The sequence below is a fragment of the Vitis vinifera genome, chromosome 15, assembly GCF_030704535.1.
Source record: "Vitis vinifera cultivar Pinot Noir 40024 chromosome 15, ASM3070453v1".
Lineage (NCBI taxonomy): Eukaryota > Viridiplantae > Streptophyta > Magnoliopsida > Vitales > Vitaceae > Vitis > Vitis vinifera.
The window spans coordinates 21,457,801-21,473,209 of record NC_081819.1 but is presented as its reverse complement, the minus strand read 5'-3'; the positions used below and the strand labels follow the sequence as shown (position 1 = coordinate 21,473,209).

At 30.9% G+C, this 15,409-nt stretch overlaps 2 protein-coding genes across 3 annotated transcripts; both read left to right on the top strand.

Annotated features, from left to right (window-relative positions):
* Window positions 1-640: 640 nt before the first annotated feature.
* LOC100246482 (hydroquinone glucosyltransferase) lies at window positions 641-2,444 on the top strand. Its single transcript, XM_002280887.5, has one exon. The coding sequence runs from the start codon at window positions 906-908 to the stop codon at window positions 2,313-2,315; it is 1,410 nt and encodes a 469-aa protein (XP_002280923.1). The 5' UTR covers window positions 641-905; the 3' UTR covers window positions 2,316-2,444.
* A 9,815-nt stretch (window positions 2,445-12,259) lies between these two features.
* LOC100241356 (putative anthocyanidin reductase) lies at window positions 12,260-14,061 on the top strand. 2 transcript variants are annotated; one of them, XR_002031944.2, is made up of 6 exons: window positions 12,260-12,493; window positions 12,592-12,758; window positions 12,852-13,064; window positions 13,218-13,597; window positions 13,679-13,874; window positions 13,969-14,061. XR_002031944.2 is itself a non-coding variant. In XM_019225589.2 (5 exons), the coding sequence occupies exons 1-5, from the start codon at window positions 12,346-12,348 to the stop codon at window positions 13,815-13,817; spliced, it is 1,047 nt and encodes a 348-aa protein (XP_019081134.1). In that variant the 5' UTR covers window positions 12,260-12,345; the 3' UTR covers window positions 13,818-14,061. The 2 variants fall into 2 exon arrangements, 1 of the variants encoding a protein (XP_019081134.1); XM_019225589.2 differs by having other exon boundaries at window positions 13,679-14,061.
* Window positions 14,062-15,409: the final 1,348 nt, after the last annotated feature.

The window sequence follows — 15,409 nt, the reverse complement described above, 5'->3', positions numbered from 1 at the left end:
AGCAAAATCGAAATTTCCAGGCTTTTGACAAATTGGGAAGTGGGAAAAGGAATATCATCATAGATAGTGGAAATGGGGTGTTTGACCGCTGAGAAAATTGGCAGAATGGCGTATGATAAGCTGAGAATTAGTGCAAAGTGAAAACTCACTGTCACTGAGTTGTTGGGTTTCTGGAAGTCTTTGGTGCAGGTCATTACCCTTGAAAGAGACAATAAAAAATAAAAAAATAAAAAATAATAAAAAAATCCCCAGTCCAGAAGTAATTATTCAACATTGAATATAAATTTAAACAAAAAAAAAAGGAAAAAAAATACATATTATAAAAATACAGTGGATACATATTATAAGATATAGATAACAGGTTTTAACTATATTTGATTTGATTTTTTATATTTTAAAACAAATTAAATATGAAAAAAAAATTAATATTTAACCATTTTTTTCTTAAAATAAAAAATAAAAGTAACGGTTCTTTTTTCTTTTTGCCCATTTAGGAACTAACCCTTAGCCTAAAAAAGCCAGATCATATTTCTTTAAATAAAGAAAATAGGTGAATGAAGCCTCAATGATGAGATGAGGTGATAACATAAGCCTTACGCTTCGATGACGTCATATATTCAGATCTGTCCATATCAGGAAAAAAAAATCCAATAATAATATTAATAAAATAAAATAAGGCAAAAATCAAGTTCCACACTCCTTTCCTCCACAGCCCTCCAACGAGGAAAACCAAACAAACCCTTACACTGTGAGCCTCACATGCATAACCAGCACAATCCCCCAAAAAGGACCAACGACTATATATATACACCGTACCCACTTCCTCTCCTCCTACTCCAGCTCCCCTTTTCAATCATTTCTCCACCCAGCTTTTCTGGTATTTCTTCTTCTTTTTTCCATCTTCAATGGCTGAAAAACCTCCCCACATAGCCATTCTCCCGACCCCTGGCATGGGTCACCTCATCCCTCTCATTGAACTAGCCAAACGCCTCGTCACCCACCATGGATTCACAGTCACTTTCATCATCCCCAACGATAATTCTTCTCTCAAAGCCCAAAAGGCCGTGCTCCAGAGCCTCCCTCCCAGCATAGACTCCATTTTTCTTCCTCCGGTTAGTTTTGACGACTTGCCGGCGGAGACGAAGATCGAGACTATGATTTCTCTCACTGTGGTTCGGTCACTTTCCCATCTCCGGAGCTCGCTGGAGTTGCTGGTTTCGAAGACCCGAGTGGCGGCGCTCGTCGTCGATCTCTTCGGAACCGACGCGTTCGACGTCGCGGTGGAGTTCGGGGTGGCGCCGTACATTTTCTTCCCGTCGACGGCGATGGCTCTCTCGCTGTTTCTGTTCCTGCCGAAGCTGGATGAGATGGTGGCGTGCGAATTTCGGGACATGAATGAACCGGTGGCGATTCCTGGTTGCGTGCCGGTCCACGGCTCGCAGCTGCTCGACCCGGTTCAGGATAGGAGGAACGACGCTTACAAGTGGGTTCTACACCACACCAAGAGATATCGACTGGCTGAAGGGATAATGGTGAATAGCTTCATGGAGTTGGAGCCTGGACCGCTCAAGGCTCTGCAGACACCCGAACCGGGTAAACCGCCGGTCTACCCGGTCGGACCGCTGATAAAGAGGGAGTCGGAGATGGGATCCGGTGAGAACGAGTGTTTGAAGTGGCTGGACGACCAGCCACTTGGCTCCGTCCTATTCGTCGCTTTCGGGAGCGGTGGGACCCTCCCCAGTGAGCAATTAGATGAGCTGGCCTTGGGCTTAGAGATGAGTGAGCAAAGATTTTTGTGGGTAGTGAGGAGCCCTAGTCGTGTGGCTGATTCCTCATTCTTCAGTGTCCATTCTCAAAATGACCCTTTCTCTTTCTTACCTCAAGGGTTTGTAGATAGAACCAAAGGGCGGGGCCTCTTGGTGTCATCCTGGGCACCACAGGCTCAAATTATTAGCCACGCATCCACCGGAGGGTTCTTGTCTCATTGCGGGTGGAACTCCACTCTCGAGAGCGTTGCCTGCGGTGTCCCCATGATCGCTTGGCCGCTCTACGCCGAGCAAAAAATGAACGCAATAACATTAACCGACGACTTAAAAGTGGCATTGAGGCCAAAAGTTAACGAAAATGGTCTAATCGATCGTAATGAAATTGCTCGAATTGTTAAGGGTCTGATGGAAGGGGAAGAAGGAAAGGATGTACGCAGTCGAATGAAGGACCTTAAGGACGCCTCCGCAAAAGTTTTGAGCCATGATGGGTCTTCTACAAAGGCACTCGCAACCGTGGCTCAAAAATGGAAGGCTCACAAGAATTATTAGAACAATATTTTTTTTCCTTGTGTAATTCTATTTATATGTCCTTGTATTTTAGGTACCTATACATTAGGTTATGTTTGTATATCTATTTGCTGTTATAAATTATATGTATATTTTATTTTCTTGTGGCTCTATTATTGAATTGTAGTAGGTGAGTTGAGTGGACCCAACTAGCAAGAAAATTGGGGCATCAGGAAACAAAGTGGGGGGGCACTTGGCCCTTCAATGGAACTGGTGGTTGGCATTGACGATAGGGCAAAGCGGCAAACCCATGAAATTCAATTTTCATGGGTAAATTTTTAATTTGCTTTGTAGAAAATGAAGGATGATCAGAAGCGTGTGATCTGAATTAGATTTTATGAATTCAATACGTGTAGTGCTCTCTACCTAATCTTGTCCATTTCAAAGTAGTTGTTGTTGTTTTCTTATAAGTTACAAGCATGCAATTACGTTTTAAAAATAAAGTGTGTGGTGGAATTCACTTGCATGCAATTACGTGTTAAAAATAAAATGTTTGGTAGATTTCATTTATTTTATCTTACTTGTGGGTAAAAGTTTAGGGTATCGAACTGATACATATCGAAAATACAATCTCGATCATTGAAAGTATATGGTAAAATTTAGGTTATTAGATAATAATATCATATATAATATCTCATTGGATGAATGAAAAAGTTTTTGATAATACACTTGTATCGATATGTTTTCAAATTCTCTACTATATAGATATCGTTGTCATTAGGACTAAAAATATCCCTATAGTTTTAGAACAAGATACAAAAGTTTGTTAGAATTCATAAGAGAATCTACCGAAATAGATAATATTTACATGATTAAGACTATATGATATTTATATGATTGAAACGACATATAGAAACAGACAATACTTTCATAATTGAGAATGAATTGTCACACTTGACTTTTTTCGTCCTTAAACATAATTAACAAATATTTTAAAAAACCATTCGTCACTAAGTTAGTGGTTGAAAAGTCATAAACTTGATGGGTTGGAAAGGAAGACAATCAATAAATACCACTACTCCAAGCGTAATTAAATTAAAACTACCGAGAAAAAAAAAAAAAAAAAAAGAGAAGAAGAGAGTTAGAGAAAAAGTATTGAAGATAAGCCCAACCTACCTTCTCACCATTTAAATAAATGACTTTAAAAAAAAAAAAAAAAAGGATTGAAGTGTTTTTCAAAAGGAGAAAGGTCATAAATGAGTCACATTGTGACTAATATAATACAGAAGTGGATGAGCCATCGCACTTAGTGCTACCACATGATATTCATAGGCTTAGCAAAGCAATATGGTCAGCAGTGGCTGTATGGCTTTAAATATTTGAAAGCAACATATCAAAGTTGATGGGGGTATGGACATGTGGTGTATTTTTGCTTTATTATCTTTGATGGGCGACTCGGTCCACTTTGGCTGCACGCATTTTGTATTATATATCAATTTGACATTTGGGACAATATTTGAACTAGTCTAATGGGAAATAGACACATTTTTTTTTAAGTGATGTAGAGTAGAGGTAGATGGGAAATTGGAAATGTCTTATTGTTCCAAAATATGTACTTTGGGATACAAGAATTTTTTTTTTTTTTTTAGTAACTTGTAAATTTGAAATTTGTTGAACAACATATGAATTTAATATTTATAGGTCTATAGGTCTCGTGGTAGCAACTCTTTTAAAAAACAAATTTCTATTTTTTAAAGCAAAGAAAGAAAAAAAAACATATTTGATAATCAAAAAACGTGAAATAAATTTTTTGTTTTTAAAAATAAAAAATCTGATAACTTTAGAGAACATTTTTGAGTTATTTTAAGTCATTTTAGGAGGGTTATTTTCTAACCATGAAGAATAATTAAAAATAAAATATTATGGATAAAAGTTATTTTGACAATATATTTAAATACACAAAAAATATATTAAGAACTTTTCAATTTCTCAAATAAATTCTTGTTTTATATTAAAAAACAACTTTTAAAAATTGCTTTCAAAACTGTTTTTTAAAATACTTTCCAAACAAAACCATACTTTATGTTTTTCTTTTTCTTTTTTAATAATGATAATACTAAAACTTGATTAAAAAATTGAGATATTAAAAAAATTTATTATCTCAAATTTTAAATTTTTGAAAATATTTTTTAAGAAATAGAGTTTCTGTTTTTTATTTATTTATTATTATTATAAAAAAATCCCATTAAAGCTTACTCCTCATCTTTTCTCTTATATTGTAAATAATAAAATTTAAAATATTTATATTTTAAAATAATTCTTATTATATTTATCTTTGTTGTTTTTTTTGATAGTAAATACAATAAGAGACGTTCCTTCCTTTTTGTTATTTTTTATTTTACATTTTATTCCTTTTGTCCAGTCATTTCTTTTGAATCAAAAGTTTAATACTAATCTCCAAATTATGACTTCCTACCTACCACTTAGTGATTCCCACCTTTACATGATCAAATGGAAAAAAGTTCTTTGTTTTGTTTCTATTCCTAATCTCCCTTTCAATCAACTCTATTCCAAATGTCAATTTTTGGTTTGATTCTTAGGTTAGTACACTTTTAGCATAAAACCTATGATTCTTTGGTAATGTACCTTATACACCACCTAAATCATGACCACATTCCCATACGAAATAATAAACAAAAATTTGGGACATTAAAATTTTTTTTTTAAGTTCTAATTAATTATTAAAATTTGTTTACATTTTCTAAACACAAAATACAAAGTTTTTTAAAAATAGTACTTAGTCTTTGCTCGAGTTTGTTTAACATTGATTTTAGGAAATATTTTTAGTGAAATTAATTTTTTTTGAAAATATTTTTAGAAAAATCATCTATTATAATTTATCTAAAAAATACGATATGTGGTTTTTCAACACTAAAGGTGTTTAGTATGGGAGAAAGGTTGATGAGAATGAATATTTTGTTTCCATTCTTATTTATTGTAGAATTTAAAATGAATTTGTGATTCCATTTTTAGTATTTGGATAAATTTAGAAATTTATTTATATATATATATATATATATATATATATATATATATATATTGTCATTTTTAATAAATATTTTTCTTATTTCCAAAAGAGGAAATAAAAACTCAAACTTCATTCTAATTTTCAATAAATATTATATCCAATAAAATCCACAACCCTAAAATATGCAAATATCCATTTTTTAAAATAAAATTTTGAATAATTTATCATGCAAAAGAAGCTATAGAATTATATTTTATAAAAAAAAAAAATTAAATTTTTAAGAGTAAAATGATAATTTTAGGCTATTTTATATTATCTTATAGGATGAATGAATCAAAATATCATATGTCTAAGATAAATTAAATTTTCACCTATAAGTGAAATTTGATTTATACGATAATAATTTTTTTTTACATTTCTACTTTCATAAAATTTATCCAAACATGTAAAATATCGAGAAAAGGAATGATACTCCCAGTTCCTACATACCAAACACCCCTTTTGAGTTAAGAGACTCACACCCTTCATCATATTTGCTCATTAATTATAACCAACTTTCTCATTTATATGGAGTGACCCATTAAAAGTGGAAGGCCAAAATGTATAGAAAATAGTTACTTTAAAGATTCTTTAAAGTTGTCAATAGAAAATGATTTAAAAGCTAAACATCACATCATTTCATTTTATCTAGAAATGTATTTATATATGCTCCTTTCCTTTCCATTTTCTCACCCAATTACTACCATATAATTACAACAGTTGTTAGGGTTAAAAGTTGCCAATAATTGCCTTAACCCTTTAACTTTAATCATCCTCTTGCTCCTTGTCTACTTTCCTTTTTTTCCCCCTCTTCCTCTCAAATTTCTTAATAAACTTTTGAAGTCACCTTTGGAACTATTGAGTCATTATTTGAGGATACTAGTTTGTGGTTGGTATCATACATTTTTTCAAAAAATAATAAGAAATTAATTTTAAAAATTAATTTATTTTTTATTTTCTTACATTTTAATATATAATAATAAAAAAATAAATTATAAAAAAGTATAATATTTTTATTATTTATAAAATATATTTATTTACGGAGCGAGGCGAGCATGGAAAATTCATATACCCGCCTTGCCCTGTTTATTTATTTATTTTTTTAATGGGACGAGAATGAAAATTATTTTGAATAAATGGAAAGAGCTCGAGATGAAAGTGACCTATCCCAAACCTATCCCATTGTCAACTCTATCAACTTATTCACATTGTTGTATCTTATGTTTCATAAAAAATTGATTAACTCTTAATAATATTTTATCTCTATATAAAATTATCAATGAATTCTGCAATATAGATTGAATATCGTGTTATTCCTCATGTTTTATAGGAACCAACTAACTCATAGCTCAAGTGACATTTTTACCTCTACCTAAAATTCATCGATCAATTCTTAAATATCAATTTGTTCACATCTAATTGATCGATTAGAATTTAATTTTCTTTTGAGGCAATAATTGAAAAATAATAATAATAATAGAAGCACCATACCTTTGTAGTATTGCAACATGACCCTTTTATAATATCACTTATGAAAAGGCAAATAATTTTTGTAAAATTAGAATTTAGCTTTTTAATCCATTATCCTATCAAGCATCCCACAATGACTTTATGGAAGAGTGTATGATGACTACTAGAAAGGCATTGATTCATTGGGAGGATATGTACTTGAAATGGGAATGGGAATGCATGGAAAAAACAAAAAAAAAGAAAAAAGAAAAAAAGAAAAAAAAAGAAAAAGAAAAAAGAAAAGAAAAAGGAATGAAGTCATGACACGCCTGTCAACTTCCTGGCTGAAAAGCTGCCAACAAAGCTATCTAACAACATTGCACTCCATCCCTGAAAAAGGCACCCAATCTACTAAGCTCCCCACTTCAATAAAGATGTGATAACTTTTAGTTTTTTCATCGCCTTGCATTGGATTCTTCATGTACTCCTCCTCATTGTCGACAATGGACCCCCCAAAGCGCATCGTTTTAATCAGGTGAGTTGAGGGTGCACAATTGGGTGGACCAAGAAAATGACTTGGGCCGCAGGTCCATTAGGTGTGGATCAATGGGCTTTGACTGTAATACACAAGTTCTATTCTTTAGGTGGGTGGGCATGGGCCGGGTTGGATTGGATATTTGGGCCAGATCTTTTGTTGCCTACCCTACTACACCTGTAACAAAGTGCGGAAGCCCAAATTACACCTTGCACCTCCAATCAAGTAGAAAAATATTAAAAGAATTTTTTTCCCCTTATTTTCCTAGGAAAAGATTAAAAAATAAACAAAATACTTCCTAATTCTTTAATTTTTTTTCTCTTAATTTTTCCATCATATCATTTTTTTTTCTATTTTCTTTCCTTCATAATGTTGGGAAATCAAACATATCTTTAAATGTTTTCTATTTTTATTTATTCAATATTGAGATATAACATTTTTAAAATATTAAATTTGTCACTCTTTTAAATTTTGTATTATTTTTAAAATTTAAATTTATTTTGAATATTCAATTTTTTTATATTAAGGACAAATAGTCAGGGTGCAGTTGGACCATGGGCACAGGTGATTATACCAGTCAAATATATGCTTTGAAATGAGTTTGTCCAGGAAGCAACTCCTAATGCTATGTTTGATCATAAAAGTAGAAGGTAAGGGAAAAAAAAAAAGGTTATTCTTCTTGAAAATGGGGGGCTCTTAGGGTTTTGCAGGGATTTTGTTTGGGTTATTCCGGAGAAGAAGAAAAGGTTATAAATGGGGGGGTTCTCTCTCTCTCTCTCTCTCAGACGTAAATCTCTGGGCAGTGTTCAGAATGGTTTCTGAGAGATCGAGGGTTTCTGTTCTGCTAGGGTTTTAAGGCTCTTTCTAAAAGGAAAAGAAAAAAAGAAGAAAAAGATAAATTTTATTTTCTAAAAATTAGATTAATTATTACAATATTGGTGGCGGCAAAAAAAATAAATAAATAAATAAATAAAGGGTTAATTTCTTTCATTGAGATTTAACCAAAATGATAAATTTCATTTTCTAAAAATTTAACTTTACAAAGGTAATGTGTCAGTAAGGGGTTGATCGATAAAATTTGAAATCAATGAGGAAAAGTTGAGAAAAATCAATAAAAGAGATATTATTTTTAATTATATAAATTAATTTTAATAATGGAAACTTAGACCAAAGTTATCTTATATATTTTAAATATTTTCTCAAATATTTAGGGTGAATTTGGCATTAGGGTGATTTTTAGATATATTTTTTTATTATAACTTTGATGGAAGAAAAATCAATTATGGGAAAGATTTAAAAGTTTAAACTTTAATAAAAAAATTACATTTAATTAAAAATGTTGTTTATTATTTAAATTTTATTTCTTAGTATTTTTACCATTTTATTTTTAATTTTTTTTTCCTAGTTAACTAAATTCAAAGAAAATGATGAAAAAAAAAATGCAAAAATACATAAATCTATAGAGAGTAATATATATTTTAAAGCACTACAAGTTTTGATTAGGTTTGGGCCAGGCCTTCAAGCTCATTGATCAAAGCCCAAAGTTTGGCTACTCTAAAAACTAATCTTAAGGCCCATTAATTAAAGATTAAAATCAACATATGTGACACATTTGGGTTAAGTTCCAAGCTTGGATTCTTCTTTGGTAAAAAGCAGATAGTTTTGATATCCCAAGTTGATTTTTCATTTCTTTCCCCCCTGAAATTAATTTATCAACCAATTGTATTATGAATTATATCGTCTTGGAAAATAGAACTAATGATTGATGCTTTTATCTTTTGGTAAAATCAATATAGAAGGTTTGGAAAACCTCAAGTAAAGAAAACAAATGTTAAAAGAAAGTGATTTTTTTTTTATATTTTATTTTACCATAAGCAATATGAAAAGTTATAATTAAACTTCAATAAAAATTTATACATTATTTATTTATTTAATTTTTATATAGAAAGTAAAAAAATAAGTCAAATGAATTTGAAGTGGAATTTAAAAATAATTTATTAAGTTTAAATTTATTATTATTTTTTTCATTTTTCCCTCTAGCTTTCCTTCTTTTTTTTCATTCTCTTTAAAATTTTCTAGAATCAAATGCAACTTATAGAATTCAGTTTGATTACACGTCGGGGTCAATGCACAACTTCTCAAGGAACATAACTTTTTTGAGAGGAGTTTTTCTTGCGCTTCGTTCGGGACATTGGGGGTCGATCATAATTGAGAGGTGTTTTTCGATAAATTCATTATTGTAATTATTATTTTCTTTTGATTAGTGAATTGTTGAATATTGATACACTTTGTGGACGTAAGGATTACATTGATTATCAAATCATATTATTATTTATTTATTTATTTATTTATTTTTTGCTTATGTGTATGTGTGATTTAGTTAACAAGTATTAGTAGATCTTTTAAAACCCAAATTCATATATTTATTTATTTATTTTTAAAATATATTATTTATTTTATTGTTTAAGGCAATAATAATCTATACAACTTGAAACTATTTGTGACAATGATATTAACACAAATATTTTGAAATAATAATATTAAGATCTTGATGTGTTGAGAAAATATAGCCCAATCCCTTTCAATATTGAAAAATTTTGGTACCTTGTATCATATAAGATTAACAAATTTTGTTGTTACATGAAAATCATATGAGATTACAAGTTATCTTATTCCACTGGTCCCTCAAATTTTGTCATCAATGAAGATGCTAGAAATATTTTTTTGGAAATACATGAAAAATCCAAGTTGATCAACTGACTTATATAGAACAAGATATCATTATTTCTTTGTCAATTTTCTTTATTTGTTTTATTATTATTATTTTTTTCACATGAAGACAACTATATATTTCTTTTGGGCAAGGGAGATGTTTTGCCCATGGATGTGTTGGTGAATTTTTCAATAAAATTGTAATAAACCGTACCCAACCATGTGAATATTGTCAGTTCTGAATCCAAAGAGATTCTTATGGCTTTAAAATAGGTCTACATGATTAAGAAGAGTTTATATATATATATATATATATATATATATATATATATATATATATAGTTTTAATAACTTTCTTCTTTATCCGATATAAAATATCATAAACACCTCCCCATATGAACACATAATGAGGTAAAACAGATAAACAATCTTTATAAAGTCAAACAAAGTCTCACATTGAGGTCGATGATCGATTATGATACCACTCTATAACGACCCGCTCCTAACCAGTATTGTTTGCTCATAGCCTAAGAAGGTCATCAAGGCTTTAAAACACATTTACATAATATATGATATTCCACATCGGATAAGGGAGAAGGTTCCTGAAATTATATAAATATGAGTCTCTCTTAACCCTATAAACACGTTTTAAAGTTGTGAGAGTCTCTTTAAACCCAAAATAGACAATATTTATACAATTGGGTTCGAGTTGTTACAAAAATATTTACTTATGATTTGAAAATCAAGAGACCATATCATATTAAGTAAAATTAATCAAAATATAGTTAATTATTCATAAAATATTATTAACAACACTTATTTGTTTTTATAATGATTATCAAAATAGTAAAATTTTTAAAAATATTACAAAGAATTAAGAAATCTCATACTACAAAACTTAAAAAATCTAATACTACTCTTCTTAGGCGATAACGTTTAACATTGTTTCATTATCTTAATCATGGTCGGCAACTTGTTGCTCAATCAATTCCTAATATAATATTCTAATTTGAGTCTTAACATGGGTTTTTGGGATTTGGATTTATGGAGGGGACAAATCGAATTTTTTGATAATTATTTCTTTGATTTGTTATTAAATATTCTCTATGTTTGAACCTTTCTTTTGTCTATATGGCTCACAATCATTTATAGGTTATGACAAATATTAGTAATTTATCCCTTGGTTAACTCACCCCAACCTCCCACATATTTTAATGATCTCTTTTCTCTGTCCTTTTCTCTTCACACTCCTTAAATTATCCTACAATGTTTTTGACTTGTTCATGAGAAGGACAACCATAAGCACAACATTGTCGCCCGTCCCTTAAATTTTAAATTTTCATTGCCATAGTTTTATCAGGTAGTTAGGGATATCTTGATCATATCTTACTAAATTACTTAATATTTTCGTGGATATCAAGCTCATAGGATGTTTGAATATGTGAGAGTAAAGTAGCTTTAATGGGTTTTTGTCTTCTACTTGTTGGTTCATTTTGCAAATGAAAAATCTAACGCGGTGTATAACAATATGTCCTCCATAATTGTCTTGTTGAACTTCTTAGCTTAGCTACATTTAATTTTTGAAAAATTTAAGAGAAAATATAAGGGAAAGTATAATATCTTGTACATAATAATATATACTCTGGGCCTAAATAAGTGTATGTCTATTTGATTTCACAACCTCATAGAATATAACGAAGAAGTTATGTTTGCAAGATGAGCGATTATGATGTTTCACATCACATGAAGGAAAAGGTTCATAACACTATATAAGTATAAATTTTTCTTAATCATGTAAACATGGTTGTGTACAGGTTTTATTCGAAATGAAATAATAGAAAAAATAGAAGAAAAAAAGATTTAAAATTAATAAATTATTTAAAATGTTATTTCAAACTTATTTTACTTAGAATAAAAGAAAATAATTTTTCTTGACATTTTTTTATTTCTTTAATATTAAAACCTCTGAATTTATAGGGCTTTAATTTACTACCTTGATTTTCTTATATAGGCTGAATGAAAAAATCTATGTAAATACCGCCAAATTTAGGTTTACAAACTCCTATGATTCAAAAAAGGAGTAGGCATACCAAATGAGTTACCCAGCCAGAAACTTCTCCAATTTAAGTATATGTCATGACACATGATACTGTTAATCTTTGGTGAGTTACTCAAAGTTCATGACAGTATACAGAATGGCATTTAGTGGGGAAGTAGTCTTAGGGAACATTACATATATATATATAACTTACTTTTTTGGCCACTTAATTGTATAATAAGAGATACAGGAAATCAGAGGAGACTGAATCATGATTAGTGCTGCAAAACAAAGACTTGTAATGGAGAAAATGAGCTGCAAGGTTTGTGTTACAGGAGGCTCAGGCTACATTGGCTCTTACCTGGTCAAGAAGCTTTTGCAGAAGGGCTACACAGTCCATGCAACGCTCAGAAACATGGGTACTCTCCCTTTCTGATCCATCTCGATCCATCTCTCCCTATTTCTCTATATGTTCCTCTCTTGATTCTCTCAACAGATTTGCCATGGTGAATTGCAGAGGATCATGCCAAGGTGGGACTCCTCCAGAGCTTCCCTAACGCGGAGACGAGGCTGAAGCTGTTTCAGGCCGATATTTACAATCCTGATGAGTTCGAGGAGGCCATCAAAGGGTGTGAATTCGTATTCCATGTGGCCACCCCCATGCATCACAGTGAGGGCTTTCAGGCAATCAGATCAAATAGACTTGTTTATGGCCTTGAATTATTTTTATATGTATATTATTATAAGTAGTTTGATTGTTTCCATGAAAATTGACAGTATAAGAACACCACTGAAGCTGCAATTTCTGGGGCAAAGAGCATTGCCATGTCTTGCATTAAATCAGGATCAGTGAGGCGACTCATCTACACTGCCACCGTCATGGCTGCATCCCCCTTGACAGATGACGGGTCTAGTTTCAAGGACTCCATGGATGAATCTTGTTGGACCCCTCCGAACCTTTCACTTCCTTATACTAATTCTTTTGTCGAGGTAAGTTACTTAGGCAAGTAACCTTCTCTGGTAACTGTTTGTTAAAATAATTTTCGGTTTTCCAGAACAAAAAGATCAGAAAACTTTTACAGAAAAAATCCCGAGAAGAACTCAAATTTATGAGGCTAATTGGTGTGATGATATGTGAAATAGGACTACACAGATTCTAAGACACTGGCTGAGAAAGAAATCTTGAGCTTTGGCAACAATAATAATGGTGGGTTGGAGGTGGTGACCCTAGCTTGTGGGCTTGTGGGTGGGGACACTCTTCTGTCTTACACGCCTGCCAGCGTAGCTGTACTGATAGCTCAGCTCACAGACAACCCATACCACTACCAATTACTCAGGTTCTTGGAGGAGTCGCTGGGAAAGATTCCAATCATACACATAGATGATGTCTGTGAAGCCCATATCTTCTGTATGGAGAAACCTTCAATCCATGGCAGATTCTTATGCACAAACTCCTATATTTCTTCAGCAGAAATCACCGACTACTATCAAAAGAATCACCCTCAATTTGATATCAAACCAGAGTAAGAATTGAAGCTATCATATATATGCATGTGTCCTGTATAAAATTGAGTGCTTACTGTGTATTTAAATTTTGGTTTCAGATATTTGAATGGGCCAAAGAGAAAGATTAAGTGGGGATCAACTAAGCTAATTGAGGAAGGGTTTGAGTACAAATATGATACCAGTATGATACTGGATGATAGTATCAAGTGTGGAAGGAAGATGGGTGATCTTCAATAGTGACATTTGAAGTCTTTCAAAACATCCAATGACATTGGAAATATCAATAATCATGAGGTGGGAATGGATAGTTCAAGAACTCCTCACCTCTCTTTTTCCTTTTTGTTGTTCCCTTCATTCAACTTATCTCTTTTATACTTTAAATTTGCAGGCTCATAGTTTTATCTCTTTTATTTGTGGATGTCGAGGCCTAGGTGTTTGAATGTGAGAGTAAAAGAGCTTCAAATGGGGTGGTTTTTGTCTTCTTCTTGTTGGTTCATTCTATATGATTCACTTCCAACAAATGACTTATTCTAAAGATTCATTTTATCAAGGAGATAAGATATCATAAAATGAAAGTCTATGGATGTGAACTTTTTAATATGCTAGATAATATCTATACATTGGGTAGAGCACGTAATCGGGAAAAAAAAAATTGATTTTGAGATGTAGAAAATATGTTTGATAATTTTTTCAAAATGGATATCATTTTAAAAAATAATTATACAAATATAGTTAATTATTGAAAATAAAATATTATTAATAAAAGTTCATTTTAATAAACATCTAAAAACACAAAAAATAAGTTAACACTATAATAAAATTTATATTTTGCTACCACATTTTTAGATACAAATAAATTTTTATGAAAAAAAATTATAATAAAACATAAAATATTTTAGAAAAACATTCTAAAGTTTTAACATAAAGATTAAACAATTTACATAAAAATATAAAGAATTTTAATGTGGTTCGATCAATCATGTCTGTATCCACGAATAAGAGAATCTTTCCATTATATCATAAAAATATTATAAAAGATAAAACCAAACATAATTATTGACTCTTAAAACATTTCATGTTTCATTACCTTAAATCATAAGTTTTTTTTTTTTTTTTATCGGGTGTTTTTCATTCTTTCTTGCACCTCTATTGATATGGAAAGATTTTATCACCTGTGGAAGTAAGATGGAGTGATCTCCACCAGCCCTTTTTCCATGTTTATTATGTTTAGTTAGGTTTTTATTACATACAAGCACAAAAAAAGGCTGTACCAACGAAACCATTACCGAAATGGATTGTCTTATGCATATTTGATGTGATATGTAGTACAAGAAAAAACAATATTCATGAGCAGGACAAGGAGAGGAATAAAATTTGAGTTCAAAATTCGTTGTGGTATTGAATTCATAGGCCATGAACACTGAACAATCCCACACGACTAGTACTGAAAAGAAACCATGGCTTTTTCACTACGGCTTCCAATTTATAGGCTATATACTCTGAATCCCACATGAGTTTTTTTTCTGTGTCTTTGAAGAAGAACAATAAAGTCACCAGCACACGCAAAGGAAAATTAAAAGAAGAATTATACTACATCAGATGAAAATATCGGTTTCGGCGAATATATGATAATACAATTTTACGGATATATTATAATATATCAAAAAATATCGGTGAATATAAAAAATTGATAAAAATGTTATAAAAACACTTTAAAATAATAATAAAAGAAGTATCGATATACATATTAAAGTTATTTTTATTATAGAACTTAAAAACACAAAAATATCATTAAGTATCTATTGAACTTTTTAGAAATAATATCTAAA

Excerpts from the sequence above, each read along its gene's own strand:
- LOC100241356 (XM_019225589.2), top strand. The coding sequence starts at position 12,346 with ATGATTAGTGCTGCAAAACAAAGACTTGTAATGGAGAAAATGAGCTGC. Across the intron at positions 12,494-12,591 it reads TGCAACGCTCAGAAACATGG|AGGATCATGCCAAGGTGGGA; the intron begins GTACTCTCCCTT and ends GGTGAATTGCAG. Across the intron at positions 13,598-13,678 it reads CAATTTGATATCAAACCAGA|ATATTTGAATGGGCCAAAGA; the intron begins GTAAGAATTGAA and ends TTTTGGTTTCAG.
- LOC100246482 (XM_002280887.5), top strand. The coding sequence starts at position 906 with ATGGCTGAAAAACCTCCCCACATAGCCATTCTCCCGACCCCTGGCATG.